General features: G+C 44.6%; 1 protein-coding gene across 1 annotated transcript in view; it reads left to right on the forward strand.

The window, feature by feature from the left end:
• The window catches only part of LOC147672974 (sulfotransferase 6B1-like), a 263,082-nt gene extending 239,477 nt beyond the window's left edge, over positions 1 to 23,605 (forward strand). Inside the window, exon 7 of the mRNA XM_086947848.1 lies at positions 23,343 to 23,605. Within this exon, the coding sequence (XP_086803974.1) occupies positions 23,343 to 23,473 (131 nt within the window). The 3' untranslated portion in view covers positions 23,474 to 23,605. The remainder of the gene's footprint in view (positions 1 to 23,342) is intronic.
• The last annotated feature ends 582 nt before the right edge of the window (positions 23,606 to 24,187 follow it).

Genomic DNA, 24,187 nt, shown 5'->3' on the forward strand with positions numbered 1-24,187 from the left:
ACCGATTCGGTATTTACCGAATCGATAAATACCGAATCCTGCAAGGGTGCAGGGGGTGTCACTTTGACACCCTCTAGCACCCCAAATACAGGCATGTGTGACATGTGGCACACATCATGCCCTAAGGGCATGTCTGTGTGTCACATGGCACAGGTGTGCATGCACAGATGTGCATGCACACCTGAATTCGGTATGTTACCACCCAATTGGATTGGGTGGTAAAATACCGATTCTTAAGGGCCTGTGACACTCTTAGGGGTGTCACCTACATGTGGATTTACCGAATCGGTAAAATTACCGATTCCGTATTTTACCGAATCGGTAAATTTACCGAATCAGTAAATTTACCGATTCTGTAACATGATGGCCCCTACATGCCAAATCCTAAATACCGGTCGGTAACGGAGGAAATCGGCTGTTACCGACCGGTATTTTCTCTCCTACATCTGGCCCTTTGTTCATTAAATTAGTTTGAAAAATAGCAAAGGAAAACTATACAATGGCTGGAGGGATGAATTTAGAAGCAGAGAGCAAAGAAATGCAGAGTCACACTCATAGACGTTCACAGCAATAACATTACTTAAAAGATAAGTAGAAATGAATGGATACTGTTACTGTATGTTGTTGTACTTGTCCTGTTGAATTTGGGAAGTTGCATGCATCAAGCCATTCCTCTTATTTGTGGTACTCCTCCGTTCCATCTGACGCTCCGTCGATCAATGTTGGTGACCAGAAGACACCCTGTCCACTGCCTGCCTGGCGGATGCTGAATTGCGGGTCGCTACTGTGAAGTCTGACTTCATCCTTTTTTCCATTGCTCAGGGCGAAAGCCGCCCTGTAAATGTTGATGGAAAAACAGGAAGTGATATTAAAACACCACTGAGAAAAAAATATAAGGTACGTACGTTGTGTAGTGCAAAAAGTCACATTTTCAGTTTCAGAATCGACAGTACAATAGTTTTGAAAGGGCGTACTCTGAGTCTCCTTTTGAAGGATAAATAAGTATGGGCGAATTTTGTGGATCTTTCCCCTCAAGCTAGGTGTAGTGTAAACTACAATTTTAGAACAAAATTAGACCTTCCCAGCAGTGCTCCCAGACCCTTAAACACAGACGCTAAAATGTAGAATACCCCCAATCAGACCCCAAAAAGCGTGCGTTACTGCTACCTGTCTGAGGCCTTGTGGAAAATGGTGATAAAACGTACTTTGAAAGTAAAGTAGGCCCAAATACCCCCTTTCCCACCATGGATTTTCTTCAAACCACTTGCAACCAAAATTACACATTTCTCGACAAGTGCTCCAAGAGTAGACCCCAGAACCCAGTTGCCAAAATTTCGAACACCCTCAAACATATGCAAAACTGCTAAGCCTAACAAGCCCTAAATTAAAAATAGTGTCAAATGCTTTCTTCAACTTGGCCCCAACTCCCCTTTGCCACCAGGGATTTTCTCCAAACCACTTGCAATTAAAAGTATCCATACCCAGCGTTGCTCCAAGACCCTAAAACCCACCCAGAAACACCAGGAATCCCCCCAAGAAGGCCCCCGAAAACACGAAAGTGAGCGAAAACTCTGAAAAGTTAAAAACGTTCCCACCATGGACCTTCACAGCAATGCCCCCAGACCCGTCAACCCTGGCGGAAACAAGTTTAACACCCCCAAACAGCCAAAAAGCAAAACCGCAAAAAGTGAGACTTTGCAAATTTCGGCCTACCTGGCATTCAGTCCAAATGCGCTCTGCTGCTAGGCCCTAACTCCCCTTTTCCACCATGGATTTCCTGAAAAACAAATGCAATCAACATTAGACTGTGTCAGCAGTGCTCCCAGACCCCAAAACCTACCCACAAAAACCTTGTAGCCCGCCAAACAGCACCCCAAAGACAGGCAAGTGAGAAAAAACTGAAAAACTTTTTCGTAATGGATTTGGTCCAAAACGCTTGATTCCGATATTAGACCTTCCGAGCTATGCCCCCAGACCCCTGCAGCCACCCGCCAAAAAGCAAAACACCCCCAAACAGGCAAAAAGCAAAAATGGGCCTACCTTCAATTCAGTCCAAATATGCTCTGCAGCTAGGCCCTAACTCCCCTTTTCCACCATGGATTTTCTGGAAAAAAAATGCAATCAAAATTAGACTGTGCCAGCAGTGCTCCCAGACCCCAAAAACCACCCCCAATAACCTAGAAGCCCCCCAAACAGCACCCCAAAAACAGGCAAGTGAGCAAAAACGGAAAAACTTTTTCACCATGGATTTGGTCCAAAACACTTGATTCTGATATTAGACCTACTGAGCTATGCCCCCAGATCCCTGCAGCCACCCGCAAAAAAGCAGAACACCCCTAAACAGGCAAAAAGCAAAAATGCAAAAACTCATACTTAGAAAATTTTCAGCCAACCAGTTAACATCGGTCCAAACGCACTCTGCAGCTAGGCCTTAACTCCTCTTTCCCACCATGGATTTTCTTCAAATCACTTCCAATAAAAATTATGCTATCCCAGCAGTGCTCCCAGACCCCCACACCCTCCCCACAAATCTAGAACACCCCCAAAGAGCCCCCCAAAAACATGCATACTGGTATATTCAAAACATGGCAAATTGCGCTGTTCACAAAACATTGCTGTTTTCAGCACTTCCACTACTTCGATCCTCATGAAACTCACCTGGACAGTCACTTGTTCCAGCGATTCACAAGAATCTCAGCAAGGCAGAACAAAATCGAACCACTGTGCTCTTTGAAGAAGAAGAAGAAGAAGAAGAAGAAGAAGAAGAATGTCTACGACTAGTTTTCACTTAGTTTTCACCCAAACACACGTGCCCGCAAAACACCTGAAAAGGCCAAAATTCTGCCAATTCTGGACCAAAGAACACCAAACCCCCCTAAAACATTGCCAACATCATTATGAATGAGCCTGCATCGGGCCCCGAGCCCTAGAATCAGCGTGAACCATACCAACTTAAACCCAAAAACCCTAGTAAATTGCACTGAACCCTAAACCGTAGATATGCTTTGTCTGTCTGTGTCAAAGAGCCTAGGTAAGCTACATCAGGAGGATGCTTCACTCAGTGGTGCCTGCCTTGACCATCTGCATGCCCCTGACGCAAGCATGGGCCAAAAATCCGTTCTGCTCAAGAACTTGCGATTTTTCGGTACTTTCGCGAGATTTGCGAAATTCCGAAAAACAGCAAATTTTGCAAACATAACGGATGTTTGGCCCAAGCTTGAGGCAGTGCCATGCAGAGGGTCAAGGCAGGCACCACTGAGTGAAGCAACCTGATGTAGCATACCTAGGCTCTTTATCAGACAGACAAAGCATATCTAAGTGTATGCAGCAAGCCACATAGCCCCAATTTTACATGAACTGCTGTCTGGAGTGGACTCTGCCTGGCATAACAACAACAGTACACTGCCTCGCCCTCGACCAATACATACCACGAATAGACAGACATGTAGTCCTGCTGTAGCAGTTGTTGTAGACTGGTTTACCTGTTTGCCACTCACAAATGGGCCATAGTTCTTCCGTAAACCGACGCTGATGGCCCATCCATCCCAGTGAGTGACTGTAAAGAAAAAAGATATATTATTTAATCAATCATCATGGTATATTGGCAAGTGAGTCGGCTCCAAGGACATTTTGCATATTTTGTGAAATGCAATAGAGTGGCCCCTGATTTTGAAGTACAATTTTAATTAAACATGGTAAAAAAAACAGAGTTGTTGACATGAGTTACAATTACTGTGGGAAAGATTAAATAATAACTAAGACAAGAAGACATATGAATCATCATTTCATGCACAAAAAACAAACAGCGATTGGTTTCATCAGAGCCAGACAGCCATTGCTGTCCAGTGCATGCCATCTTCTCAATTATTCATTACCTGTTCTACTTTTTGCCTGCATCTTCTTCGGAAAGTGAGGGCCCACAGGGCAGCCTCTCCTGTCAATATCAGAAGTAACTCTGTCAGCAATCAGCAAGCATGTAGTCAGTCAGTAATTTCAGTCCCACTTGAGGGGACTCGTCGTGATACATCCATCTGCCTTGAGGGAAATGGATAGGGGGAGTCTGGAGGAGGAGTGTAAAGGAGCATGATTGAGTTGTGAAGTTGTGAACCTCAGGAATGCAGACTGCGGCACCTTCAAATCAATAAGGAATATAAGATGAAGACAGTGCTGCTGATGGACTTGTTGTGATTAGGTGATTAGAGTTGTGTTGTGGTAAAAGTTGCAAAACAAAGAAACACACAGGAATAAAAGTGAATAATGACAAAAAAAAGGAAGTCAGTTTCAGAGCTCGGTGTCAGGGAAGTAGAGCTTGTCCTCAAACTCCATGAATTGAGACAGGAGTAGGTCAGGTAACAGAGAAGAACTTCCGCCACCTAAGACGTGTCCTCTTCTTCCTGCATGCATTCACGTACTTTGTAATCTGGTGGTATCAAGTGCTGATTCATCTTGATCAGTGTTAACCTCTCCACATTTTTGGCCGAGAGGCGGATCCTTTTTGAAGTTACAATGGCACCAGCAGCACTGAAAACACGTTCAGAAGACATGCTTGCGAGTGGGCGAGACAAATAATTTATAGCCAGGTTAGTGATCAGTCGCCATAGATCCATTTTACTGTACCAATACAGCAATGGGTTTGTATTAACAAAGACCTGTGTTGGGTCATCCAAATAGGCCTGCACCATCAACTCAAGGTTCTCCACGGTTGCTTCACTTTGCGTACCATCTGTGGCCTTCTCAGCACTGGAACGAGCAAACCCTTGATGAGTTAGCCAATCCGCTTCCGACAATATTATGGCTGGGCCTAGTACAGGTGAGGATGATGATACGGTTGCTGCTGGTGTCGTTAACGGCTGTGAGGTAAAGTGACTCCCTTCGCCCACAGATTCAGAAGTGTAACTTGATGCTGGATGGCCTGCTGATTCAGTTGGACTTCTGACGGCTACTTGAATTTTCTGCCTATCTTTTCGAGCCGAGTGGCTGACACAGCTAGCCAATGTTTGTACTTTGAAACATCTGCTTCATCAAAAGGAATGAATGCTTTGCTGGCCACTGCCTTTTTGTACCGTGGATCCAGAATAGTGGCACAAATATAATGTGGTTCTGTATGTATGTTTTTAAGTCTTTCATTGGCAACTAGGCGGCTTAATAAGCTCTCCGCCAACTGATATGCGTCTTGCTTTCCAACATCATCTCTGAACGTTGAAGACACCGCCTTCAGTTGGTGCTCTAGCATGACCAACAATGGGATAGCTTTGCTCAAAGAACAGTCCTCCCTGCTGACTTCACGTGTGAAGACCTCGAAAGGACGAAGCATGTCTGTCAGGCTTTTAACTAGCTGCCATTCCTCCAACTCTAGCCTCATGTCATTCATAGTAGAACCTAGTTGAAAGATATAGTCATTGATTACCATGCACTGCTCAAACAGATGCTCAAGCATGTAAAAGGTTGAGTTCCAATGTATTGCCACCTCCTGGATGAGTCCTTTGACTGGCACTTTACGTTCATGTTGAATGCTCTTCACCGCCTTCCGGGCCTTAAAAGAATGGCTGAAATGGGTGCAGATTCTTCGGCAGGTGGTCAGTAACTTCTTGACTATGTTTTCTTTTCTCAAGAAATCTTGAACAACCAGGTTTATACAGTGCGCCAAACACGGCATTCTGAAATATTCACCTTCCTGCATGGCCTTAACTATATTACTGCCATTATCAGTGGAAACATAACCAACTATGCGATTTCTTGGTTGCAGCCATTCAGAGACCTTACTTTTAAACTCCTCCAAAATGTTTTTTGCAGTATGAGTTTTCTCCATGGCAAACATTGCTAATGTTGTATGTTTCCGAGTAGCTTGAAAAACTGTGTCCAGGTCAACAACTGCACTTGATTTGTCTCTAACCCCTGCAAAAGACCCTGCAAAAGAGACCCAGTGTGCAGTGATGCACATGTAATCAAGGGCTTGGCAACTGGTCCACATGTCTGTTGTCAAGTGGATAGTGTGAACAGCACTCTTCTGCAAAGCTGTCCCAATCACCTCCAGCACATCTTGATGTAGTGCTGGAACCGCAACTCTATTTTAAAGAAACAAGGGAACCCACTTGGTAAGCAAGGACCAGGGGTATTAGTATAATTAAACAACAACGGTCCTTGACAAAAGGAAAATAGACATTTGAATAATAATAGGCTACAATCTGCGCTATAATGAACAGGAAGTCCAGCCGGACTTCAAAATTTATTTAATACTGAGATAGGTAAAAATACCCAAAACAACAAAAAAACAGTGGGATACAGTCCTGTATCCGCAAGGCTAGATAAACAATTCACAATACATATAACTAAGGATTTTCAGGCAATTGAAAAGGGAAGGAGCAAAAAAATAGAATCAATTTGCTTCACACATGTAGAAAAAACATGGTTTTGGCACATAGTTGTGAACTGGTGTTTAGACTACATCAACTGTCGACGGCGTTTCGATTCAGTTAGAATTATGGATCATCATCAGGACACTCAATGTTTTGCCTGAGTTTACAAGCCTCGGGGAAGGTATAGTTAGGCAACCGGGGCGTATGGAGGAATGGCTCTAAGGAATCAATAGTCGTAGGACTTCTGGATTCAGGAGCCTCGAAGTTGATTGGCAATTCCCTGGATGACGGGCGATTCGTGATTGGGGTGATTAAAATCAGGAGCACAGCATTGGAGGTGCGTTATTAATGGTGGTGGTGCCAACAGGGACCCGCTTACCAACTGGCTGCAAGGGTCTCGGAGGGGAACCGATTGACGATTATATGCAATTATTAAGGCCGTGCGATTGGGCTCCTCAGACGTCCGTGGAAGTTCCATCGTGAACTTTAGGTGCCTTATTATAGGTTCCCAACCACGTGCAATCTCCTTTCGAACCCCCTTCGAGACCAGCACATCATCTGGTGCCTTATCACAGGTTCCTTGATAATTGCATATAATCGTCAATCGGTTCCCCTCCGAGACCCTTGCAGCCAATTGGTAAGCGGGTCCCTGTTGGTACCACCACCATTCATCACGCACCTCCAATGCTGTTCTCCTGATTTTAATCACCCCAATCACGAATCGCCCGTCATCCAGGGATTTGCCAATCAACTTCGAGGCTCCTGAATCCGGAAGCCCTACAACTATTGATTCCTTAGAGCCATTCCTCCATACGCCCCGGTTGCCTAACTATACCTTCCCCGAGGCTTGTAAACTCAGGCAAAACATTGAGTGTCCTGATGATGATCCATAATTCTAACTGGATCGAAACGCCGTCGACAGTTGATGTAGTCTAAACACCAGTTCACAACTATGTGCGAAAATCATGTTTTTTCTACATGTGTGAAGCAAATTGATTCTATTTTTTTGCTCCTTCCCTTTTCAATTGCCTGAAAATCCCTAGTTATATGTATTGTGAATTGTTTGTCTAGCCTTGCGGATACAGGACTGTATCCCACTGTTTTATTGTTGTTTTGGTTATTTTTACCTATCTCAGTATTAAATAAATGTTGAAGTCCGGCTGGACTTCCTGTTCATTAAAGCGCAGATTGTAGCCTATAATTATTCAAATGTCTATTTTCCTTTTGTCAAGGACCGTTGTTGTTTAATTATTGGAACCGCAACTCTGGCAAAATAGGACCGGCTAGGAACCTTCCATTTAGGGCAGACTGTTGCCACTAATTCTAGAAACCCCACCCATTCCACAAAAGAAAAAGGGAGAAGGTCCAGCGCTAGCATTTTAGCCAGCTTTGCGTTATTCAGACGTACCGTTGGGTGGTTGCGTTCAAATGGTGCCTCCGACCACAACATTCCGCGAATGGTGGGCTGGATCATTTTACGTGATGATGATGATGATGACGTCTTCAAACCAGATAGGCCCAGTGATGTCGTTTTTCACATTGGTGTCTCTCCAACACTCTTAGTGTGCCTCATAGATGTTGCAGTGGTAGAGGGTGTGGGCGATACCACTGCAGTGCTGCTGCCAGCAGAACTGGGTGTACCAGAAAAAATGTCTGTCGCTTTTTCACTTCCCCCCTGCACGATCAGCCTCTCGTCATCATCAGATGCAATATCAAGGGATACATTTGGATTTGTTTTTCTTTTGCCTTCCTCGATCTTCCTCATGTGTTCTTCCCACTCGATAGTGTGGTGTTGCTTGAGATGACCTCTCTGGCCTCTGGTACCATAGTTGGTACCAAGCTTACCCCGAATAACGGATACTTAACAAATCGAACAAACGACCATGTTTTCTGCCTTTGCGCTAACAGTAAAGAAGTCCCAAACTGGGGACTGGTGATGTCTGCTGAAGGTGGAGGTGCTACTTTGACATTCAATGCCAGATGAAGTGGAGGATTGGTGTGGCTGTGTGAAGTGTTGTTCACTTACAGCACCACTACTTGAGGTCGAGCTGAATGGAGGTCCATGCCGGCCCTTCTGACTAAAAAAGATGGAAGCTGTAGGTCGTGTTGGTGTTGTAGTTAACGGTGGTGGTACCAGTGCCACGCCCCCCATATCCCGCTCAGCAGCCATTCGGGATAGGGTCAAAATGTGTGTCTGCTGCATGCCCGCTGGGGCTGGAGTGACGACTGTGATGACTGGGTCGTCGTCAGACTGTTTATCAGCAGCAGAAGACACCACTTCTTGTTCGTCGTCATCACCCAAAAGTCAAAGCTTTGCAGGAGCCTTCCTTTTAGGCTTAGCTACCTTTGTCGGCTCATGGCGTGACTCACTCTCAGACTGCATGACTGGGTTCCAATCACGATCAAGGTCATCAGAATGAAGGGGGCTTGAAGAAGAACTTGTAGTAGTAATAGTATCCCTCCTTGACCTTTTTCTTGCTGGGGATCTGGAAGACAATGGACAACCATCATCAGGAGGAGTGGCTTCTTCGGATGATACCTCCTCTTGAATATCAATTTCCTGATGTGCCCCTACTTCTGGAGGAACAAGCGTTGTAGGCAGTTGTGCCGCTCCATGAACCTCTAGTTGCACCTCTCCATGCACCTGTCCATGCGTCTCTCCTTGCGGCTCTACTTGCGCCTCTCCTTGCGGCTCTACTTGCGCCTCTCCTTGCCCATGTACTTGCGCTTGTACTAGTTGCACCTGTGTTTGTGGCTATGGTTGTTGAACACTCGTCAGCTGAGTTACACCTGGCGTTGATTGGATGGTACTTTCTTGTGATGAGCCAAGATCACTGGTCGATGGTGATTGAACAACCAAAGTGGCTGCCGCAGCAGCACTCATGTTCTTGGACCTAAGTTGACGTGGTGGCCATGAGCCCAATGAAGCGGAGGTGCTGCTTCCAGCTTGGTCCCCGGCGGACACCGCTGCTGCTGCAGGCATCATTTTTTTTCCCAAAAAAGGTGTCGGTGGGCACACCAGTCTCCTTGGTAAGTGGTGCCACTTGCTTCTTCTGCTCCTTCTTACTGGCAGTGGCACTGGCAACTTTTTTCGCTGAGGAGCTACGGCCAACTTTCTTTGGGGCCATCTTCTTGAGATGTCAGAACAGCAGGCCGCAGTTGCACGAGTTGCAGAGTTGTCTTGTCTGTGGCCACACGTGACGTTGTGCTGCACACACCGCTGCAGGACGTCTTCCTGGCACTGGTGGTTCTCTTGTGCACCTAAAAGCAATGGAAGCCAGAGGAACATCAGTTATTCACCCCAAAAAGTCGGAAAAAAACTCGAAAATCACCACAATCCCATGCCATCCATGCCCTCAATGATCTTTAAATTTAAGACACCCCACAGAAAGACTAGGCCCATGCACCACTGAGTACCCCTGGGCATAATGGATGAAAGCTAGGCAAACTGGGTACAGGCCTGAGCACACTGCCTGGCTTCAAAATGGCCCCTTGACCCCCACCACTGACCAGGCCCTGCCTGTACCAGGCCTCAAAATGGCTCCTACCCACATGGCCAGGCCCCAACAACACCCCAAAACGTTGAAAAATACTCAAAAATCACTACCATCCCATGCCATCCATGCCCTCAATGATATTTAAATTCAAGACACCCCACAGAAGGACTAGGCCCATGCACCACTGAGTACCCCTGGGCATAATGGTTGAAAGCAAGGCAAACTGGGTGCAGGCCTGAGCCCACTGCCTGGCTTCAAAATGGCCCCTTGACCGCCCATCATCATTAATAAATACAGACGCAAAAATGTTGGCGAAAATAATAGTTACTAGACTGCAACCCCTGAAGCAAAAGTTAATATTACTTGACCAATCTGGACCTATTCCCCAAAGATCCACCTCTCATAACATAAACACATTATTTGCACTATCTCACCCCAGAGCTGAAGGCGGGGGCAGTATTACTAGGTGCTGCCAAGGCATTTGATTCGGTTGAATGGAGATATTTTTTCACGGTCATGCAGATGATGGGATTCCCCCCTTGCTTACTGACATGGATACGACTCCTATACACCAAACCAGTGGCACGACCAAAAGTGAATCTGCATGTCTCAGATACCATCCGAATACAACGAGCTACGAGACAGGAATGCCCACTCTCGCCGTTATTTGCCATTGTTATAGAACCATTGCCATGTAAAATGTGTCAAAATCATGCGGCTACAGCCCTGCAGTTCCCTCAAAGACCAATAAGCATATCACTATATGCAGACAATATGGTGCTATATGTACGTGAACCCCACATTCACTTATCCCCTCTTCTGTGTGAATATATCAAGTTCGGCAGACAATCAGACCTGCAAATACATTGGAGTAAATCCACAATCCTCCCTCTTACAGACATTACCAAACCAAGCCCAGTAGAATCCCGGCTGGAATGGCCGGCGGATCCAGTCAAATATTCAGGAATCTGGTTTCATGGAGATCCAGAAGTAGAAATCAGAGAAAACTATGGTATGGTAATCACTAGAATTGAAGAAAAAATAGAAAGATGGATTTGTCTGCCATTGTCATTGGCAGATAGAATGGCCATTGTGACAATGGTTATTCTCCTTAAAATACTATGTCTATTCAACAATATCCCAATACCTCCTCCTGTAACAGTGGTTAAGAGTCTAACCACAAGCATAACACAGCTCATCTGGGCATGGAAACCAGCTCGTATAGAAATGCGCACACTGACACTGCCATATCCCAAAGGTGGATTTGCTGTACGGGATCTACTGCTGTATTGTCATATGGTTACTACGTTTCTATATATTGTGTTAAGTTAGCATGTGCTTATTAAATGTTTAAACGCCATATTTTCTTTCTGCTTCGGTTTGCACACGACACCTAATTGTTATTGTAGCTTCTAACCTAGACGAAAGATGTGATTTATTTGAGAATAATATGTTATTGCGCTGGTATCAGTCGTGCATGGTACACTCGGTACAACTGTCTGCACACTGAGAACTGCACACTCTAAGAATAACCTAACACAAGATTGCTGAAGGCCTGATCCTCGCACCACGTTAGTCATAACACAAATAATGTTGTTGCCAATATTGGGCTCTACGCGGGTTTAAGATACAGTTACAGGGAATGAATCAACACACTTGATGCTTCGCATGCTGAGAGCTGGTAGCGGTTGATGTGATCTCCTCCTACTGAGAATTAGAGGTATGGGTCCGCCCTGCTAAGAACCCAGATGAGACCTTCTTAGATATAATATAATATGCTAATTAGGGTGCGCGAAATATAGGTGATACAGAATTCTATAGATCTTTGCATCATAACATGCTATCACCTTTTGCTTATTATGGATTAGTGACTATGCTGCTAACTCTGATTTTTATAATATGTATGTTGATACTATATAAGATACTGCGTTTGAGAATGTTGCATTGAAAAATAAACATTTCAAACTTGCACGAGTGTTCTCTGCCTCCCAGTTTCGGTTTGTAATGATTATATAACGAAAGAGTGTTCATGTGTTCCACGATACCTGAGGTATTCTAAGTTCATGTTCTGGATTGTCTAAGTCATTGGTAAGTTATTACTGCCGATGAGACACTGTAGCTAGCTTGGTAAGGGGATTTCTGAAACAAAGGTGAGTTTTGGGTCACCCTAACTCACCGAGGTTCTAGATCTCTGTGCACAGTTCTGTGAGAGAAAGGAAACCCTGCTGCATGGCGCCCATACGTTGGTTGGCCTTATATCATGACACTCGAGTAGTATAACATTCAAACCTTAACGCCTTCATTCCCGTTTCCGGAAAACGGCAGTGTCGGAAAACCTACCTATTTTTGAAATAGGTCTTTTTCAAGCTTGAATCTAACTGTAAAAGGTTTCTTTGAATTACTACCCAGTTGTGCTACAAAGTAATCTTTGTGTTTTCACTTTTCTGCGCTGACATGGCACAAGCCGTGGACATCCTGCAGCATAGTCGCATTGCGGTGCGTGACCATTTGCGGATGTATGATGTTCCAGTGGAAGGCTTGGCTGTGGTTCTGGTGGTGAGTGCGGAACATGCTTACCCGTACGAACTGTTTTATTCGTGGGTGACATTTCTGCCAGTGGACGCTATCCGTACAGAGCACTGGAAGTACCTATTGACGCTTGGCAGCATGGAGTTTGGTTTGGTGGCGCCCTACCACACGCTTTAACCGCTCCGAGGTTAGGTCCTTTGTCCATTCCGGGCACACCTTGGCCCGCTTTGGCTGGATTTACTCCTCACCCTCAACGCGCCACTTGTAACGTGGCTGATCTGCGGCGGCTTCATGAAGTCGCGGTGGAAGTGATTAGAGCGCTTGTACATTACACTAGCCGTAATGTTCAGGACGCGGCCCCTAGGGGCGCACAGCTTCGTGCAGAACATGCTGGTCTGAAAATCAATCCAGTCATGGTTAATTCCGTGATGGGTAAAAAGCCCCAGGAAAAGGATGATTTTCCGTTCTGGCTTGCTGAGAAATTCGGCCAGCTGGAAGCTGTGTTTCCCAATACAAGTCCGGGTGATAAACACCGGATTCTTACACTTAGTTTGCCGAAAGATCTGGCTCCTGACCTTGTTGACTGTGAGACCTGGGGCAAAACTTTTGCAGCGGTCTATTCGAGGTGCTATGGCTCCCCGTCTGTGACCAATCTAGGTGGGGTCCTTAAACGTGTTCAAGACGAACACGGACCGGAGGCGGCTGTTGAATTGGGCATGCGCCTGTGTGGCTCATTTGAAGTGGTTTGCGATCTGATCCTTGCAAATGTCAAGGGGGATGCAGTGAACTTTCAGGTGGCGAACGCATTGGCGTTGGTTCAAGAGGCCGACCGACCCCGACAGTTGGCAAAGATAATTGTGGCTTCTTACAGAATGGTTGGCCGCAATGCGAAGGGGGTTAAAGCTTTTCCTGATAAGGAGAAGAAACAGCCCCAGGGTCAGACATCGGAAACTAGTGGGCAACAAAAGTCCAAGAAGCAAAATTGGCCTAAAAAGCAGAATCAGGGTAAGCAACAACAATAACAAACACAGGTTTCTGCTCCTGCGTCTCCATTGCCTGCGCAGTCGGATCGTGTTTATGATTTGCGCGACCGCGCGATGATTAAATCGCCTGAGAGATTTCAGGCTTCTGACCAACGCTCTCCTCGTTCCTTTCAGGACTCTTCGGCTCTGTCAACCGGTGGTGGAGGGGGCGGCAGGGGCAGGGGTGGCCAGCAAGGACGTGGTCAGCCCCGCCCGCGAAGCGGTGGAGAACAGCAGGAAGGCTCTACGCCCAAGAGACCTCAGTTTGCCGCGAAGAAAGTCGCCGCCCTGACAGCGCATCGTTATGCCCCAGATAGTGAGAACGCGGCTTCGGAATCTGACGTGGGCTCTGACCTTGCTGGACAGCGCAGCAGAGATTACCATAGTGAGAGAGGCCCTCCGTCCACTGTTGAAGGTGACAGCGACTAATTCTTATGTTGTGATAGAAACTGCTGACACGCATGTTGCTCCCCCTGAACGTCTTTTTGAAATTGTCCTGTTAATTGAAGGTGACATGCAGCGAACTGTAAAAGGGGTATTTTGGGAAAATCTCTCGTCCACATATGACATTTTGCTTTCGGAGGCTGACTGGCCCCCACCTTTTGTTCTCGCAGCTCCGCGCGGGGAGGAGGTGATCCTGCCCAGTTTCGCGCACACTGTGCCGAGAGTGGAAGCGCTGCATTTTGCAGAAGAGTGGGCTCTGGCGCTTGCGCCGCCTGTGTACCGCAATCAGTGTGGCTGGGATAAATTGTCACCGAGCCACGAGATCCCTTTACGGTCACAGCCACAGCCTCAACCTCAATATCCCATACGGCGTGAAGCCAAAGCTTCAGTCGCGGCTATCCTTGAACAATTGGAATATCAAGGTGTAATTGAAACGTGTATGTCACCGATGAATAACCCACTTTTTACTGTAAACAAGCCGGACGGCTCATATCGTTTGGTTTTGGATTATAGGCATTTGAATTTGCATTGCCGTAACTGCGCAGTACAGAATACTCATGGCTCTGCGTTAGTGAATAGTCTTGAGCGTAAACGGTTCAAAACCACGCTTGACATTTCCAACGGTTTTTATGCCCATAGATTAGACGGTCTAAGTTCCCAATGGACCAGTTTTACATGCGGCGGTGTGCAAAAAAAGTTCAGGCGCCTCCCAATGGGCTATAAGAACAGTCCTGGCGTATTCTCCGCCCGCATTGTCTCTCTTCTAGAGAGCTTCGACCCAGTTGCTTGTTCGTATGTGGATGACATTTATCTGACAGACGACGATCTATGGGAGCATCTGTGTCCAGTAAATAGCATAATTTGTAACTTTGCTGACATAGGTTACAAGTTTAACTTTGCAAAGTCGCACATTGCAGAGTACACAGTGTTGTTTCTAGGTTACGAGCTTAACAATGAGGGGAAGGGTTTAGCACCCGATTTCCTGGAGAAGTGCGCACAGTTGCGCTCTCCGACAACACTGAAAAAATTACAATCTCTGTTGGGTTTTTTGAATTTCAGGAGAACTTACATTCCGGAATATGCCCAGCGTATCAAGCCTTTGTATGCTTTGATACAACCATCTTTTTCCAAATCATGCTGGCTGCCTGAGCATTCGGCCATTCTGCAATCTTTGCAGGCTGATTTGCTCGCTTCTGAATACTTACAGACTCGTGATAACCACACCAACCTGGTGATAAGAATTATCCCTGGGGCGGTGGGTTTCACGTACCTGACTTTTAATGAGGGAGATACAGTACCTATTGCTTACAAGTCACACTTGTACACTTCGGCTGAATTGCGTTTTTCCACTGTGGAGAAAGTTTTAACGGCTGTGCAGATGGCAATTCTTAAGGAACGTGCCCTGTCACAAGGAAAACGCATGTTGGTTGTTACCCCGTGTCCTGCCTTAGAGGCGGTTACGAAAGCCAGTGTACCTAATTACAAAGCTTTGCATCCTCGGTGGATTCAATGGGCTGCATCCTTGACGTCACAAGATGTCACGTTTATTTTTGATGCCACTTTACGGTCGCAGGAGTATTTACAGTATGAATTTGTTCATCCTGCTCCTTTAGCAATGCGGCCGTTGGAGGATTTCCATTGCATCATTTACACTGATGGTTCGGCGCAGGTTGCGCATGGCTCTAAACATGCCTACGTTTCCGCTTGCGCCACTGTGGTCGGTGCCATGGTGAACGATGAGTTCAAGTCCAGTGTCGTGCACACGCAGACGCTTGGAGACTGCACCGCACAATTAGCAGAGCTTCGTGCTATGGTGCTTGCATTGGAGTACGCAGATCCTAGTGTGACGACTTTGATCGTAAGTGATTCTTACTACTGTGTCCAGTCTTACAATGAAAACTTGTTCTTTTGGATTCAGAATGAATTTCGTGATTCCAAAGGTAGCACAATAAAACATAAAATTATCTGGGTCCAAGTGGCAGAACTTAAAGAGAAGCTGCCACTCGTGTTTGTGATTCATACTCTCGGTCATCAGCGCGTGGGGGTCCACGCTGTTGGCAATTCGCTTGCTGATGAAGCAGCGAAGTCAGCAGTATCAAAATACTTAGTTGCAGCGGTCACGAGGTCCAAAAGCAAAATAGATGACGACATCTTGGCAGCAGTAGCTGCAACGGAGAAGGGAAGTAAATATCCTGCGGGGTTCCCTTCTAAATACACATACCACTTAAGTCCCCATAAGGTTCCTTATGTGAAAATCCCTGAAGCAGGGCTGCTTTGATTACAGCGGCCCATGAAGGTGTGGCGTCTGCGCATGCGGGCGTCTCAGCCACTGTAACGCAGCTACAACAGAGGTTCTGGTGGCGGGGACTGTATAAACAGACGCGCGAATATGTTCTTCAATGTGACATTTGCCAGCAGATTAAGCCTTCAACTGCTGCGCGTCCGCCTCCGACACAGTTGTACATCTCGAATAAACCACTTGGATGTGTTTATTTGGATCACTGCGGTCCATTTTCTTCTGATACTGCATACAAGTACATCTTAGTAGCAGTAGATTCATGCACACGCTTTGTGTGGGTATGGCCACATCGAAGCGCTGATTCACGTACTGTCATTAAGGATTTGCGAGTCTTTGTGGGAATTTTTGCCTGTGGTACCTTCCATTCGGATCAGGGTCCGGCTTTTGCCTCTAAGGCATATAAGGATGCTATGGTTTCGATGGGGGTCCAAGTCAAGTTTTCGAGTCCCTACAGACCCGAGGGTAATAGTGTAGTTGAACGAATGAACCGCGAATTAAAGCAATCTTTGACAGCTCGAGTTATAGGCGCTGGCAGTAACTGGTTAGCCCACCTCATAGGCGTGCAGCGTGCGCTTAATAATCTCCCTAGAAGGTCTCTGGGTGGGCGGACCCCATACGAAATGCTCTTTGGTATCAAGATGTGTGTACCCGACCTTGATGGGCTGGACTACAAGGCCCAGGCCACGGCCTTTGATGTAGATGAACATTGCAATGTTTTACAGAATCTACAAAAGACCAGAGACAGTCTTGCAAAGGAACACTTGCCCTCCACATCGGATGATGCGCTGCAGATCCCGGTAGTTGGCTGGCTACCCCGAGTTGGAGAACTGGTTCGAGAGAAGATCGATAACAAGAAAAAGTTTGGTCCCTCATATCGAGCACCGGTTCGAGTTCTTGGAGTGAAGGGCACAAGAACAGTCATTTTACCACCACTTCCAGGTCGTAAGGAAAACAGATTTATTTCTATTGACAATGTCAAGACACACAGGGTGGCCGATTCTTCATAGCATGATACCGGCTGTATCCTGTCCTTCCATGGTGAGGCACTCTGTACTAGCAATAACATCTGGCGCAGAACAGGATGTGTCCCTCGAGATGCCTGCCATATCCAGTCCTTTATTAAATACTATTCCTGTTACTAACATTGATGAGCTGAACTACACTTATCCTGCTGATTTGCAGACCCGTTTGGCCAACCAGTCCAGATTCTCTTTTGACTCTGATTCGGAACCTTCAAAGAAACCCTCAAACATTGCAAGATATGCCACGTTGTTTAAAAAACATTTTTTAATCCCCCCTTGGACATACATTTGGTTGATCCTATTTTCATTTTATCTTTTTATGTCAATTGGTTTTGTGTTTTATTTTTTCCGTCTGATTGATGGTCACTACGTTAAAGAAAGAACAGGAATTCGGTACCTTAATGGAACATTGGCCCCTCTTTCCTCTTCACATTCGGCGCACAGACTGAAACGAAACTTAAATACAGTTAACATTACTGCTTGGCCTGTCCTTGATGGGATTGTGTGGGATGCGGTTAGGTTTCAAATACATGGGCCTACTGAAGTGATTAATGTTCCAAATGTGCTTAGAGTAAACATGGGAGATGTTATTAAACAGAATATACGTTCTGATGATTGGGATATTCAGGCCGTAGAAGCATTATTCTCTGATTTGAAGTATTATGCTGCCTTCGATGCTGAGGATCTGTACACAGATTCTATTAATTATGGTGATTTGTTTTGTTTTCAACACTATGGTAATCATTTTTTACATAAGACAAATTCCAGGAGGGTTGTTGTAAATTATACACAATGGGAACATTGCCCTGCTCCATTCGGTGGCAGTTCCAATACATTTCTGAAAAAATATACCTATTTTACAGACTTTAATCAGTCTAATCCCGAGTCATTTTATTTTAAAATGACACAAAAGCCCATTTCCAAAGTTAGACTTACCGATACAAAATTGCTGTATTCGAAGTCCTTTCTAGACAGGTTGGCTGTGGATGGCTACAAGTTTTGGAAAGGAACAATTGACCTTAAATCGGTTTGGGGTACCAAAGATTGGCAGGTACAAGGCACTGAGGCTTTGCACCGTGCATGTCTCATCCCGAATCACATGTTGTTTTTAAATTCGACCATTTTCCAAACAACATGCTTTGGATTGGCTACTTCTAAAAAATTAAATACACCGACCATCCCAGATTTAGATGAATATACAGGTTGGGGTAATTTTACTGATTTCTCCATTCATGAGTTGCAAACTCTTTTACACAATTCATCCTTTAACATTTCCAGTTTGGATTCCAAGGGTTGGCTGGTATGGCAAAAAAGTGCTGATTCTTGCCAACGCCGTTTTATGGGTTTGGCTGAAGGGTTCACAAAAGTCAGGCCCGATCCGCGTTTTGAAGAAGACTATACTGTCACAACTTATTCTGTGGGGAAGCTGTGTCAAAATTGGTTACAACATTCCACGTTAACTGCAGTTAAACTACATCTGTCTCAATTACATGATAATGTGGATTTGAACGATTTTATAAAAGGCCCGGCTAAAGGTAGATCTAAACGATGGCTGTATGCAATTTACAATGAAATCTGGAAAGTTACCCAGGTTGAGGCTGCTAAACGCCTGAGAGCTATTGATCAAGCAAATTTAGAAAAGGTTCTTGCAGTTGTTGATAACAGTATTAACACGCTTTCTTCCCGAATTTACACGTTAAACAATATTGTGTCTTCTGTTGTTGACATTGTACATGATGAAGTGTCCGTTTTATATCATGGTCAAAATCAATTACGTTCTGTGATGCAGTTTGCTTGGACACTACAGACTCTTAAGGCTGGTCGAGTGCCGTGGAATTTTATGAACGTATCATCACTATTTGCCCCATTTAATCTGACTGAAAAACAGCGCATGCTATCAATGAGAGATGCGACATTTTCTATGTTACACATTGAAAAATTAGAATCCTTGCCTTTTTCTGTGGCTGAGGTTACTGCTGCTACATGGCTTATCCATGGTGTTATTACCTTACCTTTTGCTTTGTATAAATTTACAAATTGTATGAAATATATAGCTATAGGGCGATATGAACCATTAGGCAGTGCTTTTCTCCATGAGACATGGTCTTTACCATACACTTATAGATGCCTAAAAGAGGGAAATGAAGTGAATTTGAATGGTGAAGAATGTACACAATCGCCTGACCGCTCACTAATATGCAGACACATACAGTTGCATGGTTCTTGTAATCAGGACAAACCTAATTTGGCCTGTGTTTTGAAAGGGACACCAGTTCCTGCAATAGTTCCCACGTTCACTTTGTTGTCCAAAGGTAGTTATTTTCTTTTGAATAACGAGTTTTGTTGTGGGTTAGAGGCCGGTATCGCATATGTGGTTACCGTGTCAGAAAGGGTGGTTTGCTGCAAGAATGTTTTATATCCGCCCACGCATGGAAATTCAGATGTTTTAATTTGGCCGAGAATACCAACCCTGAGAGCTGAGTTCAATGGTTTAGGCCGTATAAGAGCCCTATTGTCTCAAAAGCAGGTGGCCCTGAGCTCTGCCCGCGAAACTTATGTCCTTCACATAGCAAACACACGCACAGAAGTACAGGCACTTTTAAGTACTGATTTGCCGTTTCATTTCTGCGAGCTGGTTCATCAAATCTTCAATGCCTCCTCCACAACGAGCCTCGCACATTTTTTTAAAATGGTTAGCAGTGGTCTCGTGACTACATTTGAAAAAGTATTTGGTATTATCCCTGCGTTCTTTCATTCTATATTCGCTAGCCTGTTTGGCGGATTTCCTGTTTTGCTGGCTGTGGCTGCAGGCGTTCTGGTGATATTTTACTTTATAAAACATGGATGCCCATCCTGCGCAAGGAAACGCTCAGCCGCTACTGATGCAGTTTCGCAACCGGATGCTTGATTATTATGGATCCCTGCCGCTTGCGACTTTAAGCACGGCTTTTGGATTATCCTTCAGATTTTCCTATTTCACATGTGTCCAGCCCGTGTTTCATTGCCTGAGCTGTGATTTCGACTGGGCCATTGATTTGTGTCTCTGTTTACCGACTTCTCCTGACGTCAACTTTGATCAGCTGATGTACCCCGTAGTGGCTCACGAGCTGGTCTGTTCTGGCGAAAGGGTTATGGCTGTGGCAGCGATGCATGGACTAATGGGTCAGTGGGACATATTCGCAGCGGCGCATGACTTTCTGGCACTGAGCGTTCTCGAGAACCCACTGAGTTGTCCTCTGATGTTGCTAGAGGAACCGGTGTTGGAGGAGCACGTATGTTCTTTCCCATTGCTTAATTGGATGGCTGAACTGTTTTCGGATGATGACAGTGATTTCATGTTGGAAGCTGTGGCTACCTATTTTGCATATTCATTCAACCATGAGTGACTTTGAATACTTCCATCATTATGGCACGTGACTTTTTAGTAATTCTGAATGGTGCCTTTTTTTTTTTTTTCAATACGAACATTCGATTTTTTCAGATGTTCTAGGCCTATCAACTGAGAGTAGGCCTTAAGTTCGACTTTTTATATTTTGTGTGGCCACTATAGGCATTCATACATAAATTTTGTTTTTGAATTTTACATATATTTGCATACATTTTGCTTGGCTCAATATCATTGAACTCTGCTTTCATGTCTTGCCTCTCATAGAGTATTGGCTTATATTTTTGATTTTTAACCGTCCTCGGATCATTGGGGGGGTGTCATATGGTTACTACGTTTCTATATATTGTGTTAAGTTAGCATGTGCTTCTTAAATGTTTAAACGCCATATTTTCTTTCTGCTTCGGTTTGCACACGACACCTAATTGTTATTGTAGCTTCTAACCTAGACGAAAGATGTGATTTATTTGAGAATAATATGTTATTGCGCTGGTATCAGTCGTGCATGGTACACTCGGTACAACTGTCTGCACACTGAGAACTGCACACTCTAAGAATAACCTAACACAAGATTGCTGAAGGCCTGATCCTCGCACCACGTTAGTCATAACACAAATAATGTTGTTGCCAATATTGGGCTCTACGCGGGTTTAAGATACAGTTACAGGGAATGAATCAACACACTTGATGCTTCGCATGCTGAGAGCTGGTAGCGGTTGATGTGATCTCCTCCTACTGAGAATTAGAGGTATGGGTCCGCCCTGCTAAGAACCCAGATGAGACCTTCTTAGATATAATATAATATGCTAATTAGGGTGCGCGAAATATAGGTGATACAGAATTCTATAGATCTTTGCATCATAACATGCTATCACCTTTTGCTTATTATGGATTAGTGACTATGCTGCTAACTCTGATTTTTATAATATGTATGTTGATACTATATAAGATACTGCGTTTGAGAATGTTGCATTGAAAAATAAACATTTCAAACTTGCACGAGTGTTCTCTGCCTCCCAGTTTCGGTTTGTAATGATTATATAACGAAAGAGTGTTCATGTGTTCCACGATACCTGAGGTATTCTAAGTTCATGTTCTGGATTGTCTAAGTCATTGGTAAGTTATTACTGCCGATGAGACACTGTAGCTAGCTTGGTAAGGGGATTTCTGAAACAAAGGTGAGTTTTGGGTCACCCTAACTCACCGAGGTTCTAGATCTCTGTGCACAGTTCTGTGGGAGAACGGAAACCCTGCTACAGTATTATTTATGTGCACAAGCGCAATACGCGCATTATTTGTTCTTCCCGTTACGATATCTACTGCACACAGCTGTGGAAGATGGGGATGCCCATCCGATCCCATTACGATACATCCTACCACATCCACGTCCCCATATAAATAGGAATGAAATAAACACAATAAAAACCACAAACTTAGCATGGCAACGTATGGGGAAACTGACACAGAAATGTCCACTTTACGCACCAGCTTTGCCACTCCAACACCACCCTGCACTGTCAGTGACACATACTGGAAACGGCATGTCAATATCACAGCAAGTTGGTATAACTACCATGGGTGACCTATACACCATGGGCAAATTCATTGCAGAGACTGATCTCAACTACATCTGTAACCCAACACTCCTCTTCAAGTTCACTTACCACAGGCTAAAGGGAGCCAATAAAGACCTAGACCACACATTTGCTACAGAGCCTACAACCTTGGCAGCACTGCAAATGATCATCACCAAACCGAGTAATGTGCATATGGTATCCAAATTATATAAATGACTACAAGACGATATTGCAGAAAACATCAATAATCCCAGGTGCCGATGAAGCGCCCAATAAGAGACCCCACTGCAGGAGGAGGAATGGCACAATTGCTGCGCATTAACCCCACTGCTTACACCAAATGGCAACCCGCGCATCATTCATTACAAGTACATACATCGAATATACGACACCCCACTTAAATTGCTAAAATATGGATTGAGGGCGAATGCATGATGCGCCCGTTGTGGAGAAGATAATGCAGATTTCATGCACTTGGTGTGGAAATGTACAAAAATAAATCAGTACTGGGAAGAAGTCACGACGACATTAAGTCAAATGTTAGAAACACGGATAGATTGTACAGCAAAGGTCTGCCTGTCGGGTATAGTTGAAAAATTAAAATCAACTAATCGCAAACTCTGCATTATAGCATTGCTGATGGCTGAAAGGCATGTGTCCATGCACTGGGAAGGTGGGAGATCACCTAGTAAGAAAACATGGTTAACTGACCTTGTATACTGTCAAGATACTCTTAAAACATATGAGGAAGAACTACCACCAGCTGCCAGACCAAAAGAATACTGGCTTCCTTGTCCAAATGCTTGAGATCTAACCCGCATATATTATCCAATGTCACTGAGGAACTGATTATATTGTAGTGTGCGGTGGATAAGTAAAGTATTCAGGTATACTATGCATTGCAAACATGCTATTCATGTGTGCTAATCATATTGCATCACTGCGGTTGGGATGTTTTCTCTGAGTTTGATTTGTTTTCATTTAGATAATCGTGATATCATTTGTATGTATACACTGAAAACTTTAATAAAAAAAACTTTAAAAAAATAAATAAAACAATTATCTGTTTTACCAGAAAAAAGGACCAAACGTGCAGAATATTTCAGGTTTAGCCCCTGGTGAAACAATACTGTGTGTATCCCATGTCTGCTGATACTGAGTGATGCAACCACCCTTGTCAATAGATAATATTGATTGTTTTTCCTGCACAGGTGATGTCGGAGACTGGAAAAACTATTTCTCTGAAGCTCAAAGCCGGGAGATGGATGCAAAGTTTGAAGAGTGTTTAGGAGGAACAAAACTTGGAGAAATGATGAATTATAAAATTCACTGCAAGAGCTAAACATTCCTTTCAACACTGCCCGTGACGTCATTAGTCAGAAACCATGCCTGGCCTGAATTACAAGATCTGAATTGAAAATTATTTTAAATCTGACAACACTGCTTTGGTGAATAAATACCTTTTTGAGAATGCATCTACTGTCCTTATTTTAATATTAATTTGAAATCTTCGACATTTTATTATGAAAAGAAAACCCTGTTCTAGAGAATCCAGTTTCTGACTCCCTTTAAGCTGGGGGTGCTTCTGAGGTTCGGGTGGGCTGCTGACCCTTGATAACAGTCAAGCAAAGCTTGGTGGTCTTGGATTCACTCGTCACAGCCTCTCTGCTTGTCCAGCTCCCTCTATAGGAAAGTGTTGACTTCTTGTGCGAACCTCTTTGTGGGATTTTGAAGCATCAAACCAGGGCTAAGCAAAGTTTACAATTTTTTGCACCTGCAAAGTTTACAAACGTTCTCTTCTTCTGCGTTTCAAAGTTTGTCAACTTCTCATGACATCATCATCATGCCAAAAGTACCTCCTTCGACAACAACGCACACAACAGTAAAGAGCTCTTCAACATTGTGAAGGAACTCTCCAACCCCATCTCCAACTCAGACATCCGGCCGTCGCAAGATATATGTGACTCCCTAGCCGCCTTCTTCCACCGCAAGATCACAGACATCCACAATAGCTTCAACAACCAGACCCCACCAACAGCCACCAACGCCTCAGACT

Source organism: Lissotriton vulgaris (assembly GCF_964263255.1).
Source record: "Lissotriton vulgaris chromosome 7 unlocalized genomic scaffold, aLisVul1.2 SUPER_7_unloc_1, whole genome shotgun sequence".
NCBI classification, from domain to species: Eukaryota; Metazoa; Chordata; class Amphibia; order Caudata; family Salamandridae; genus Lissotriton; species Lissotriton vulgaris.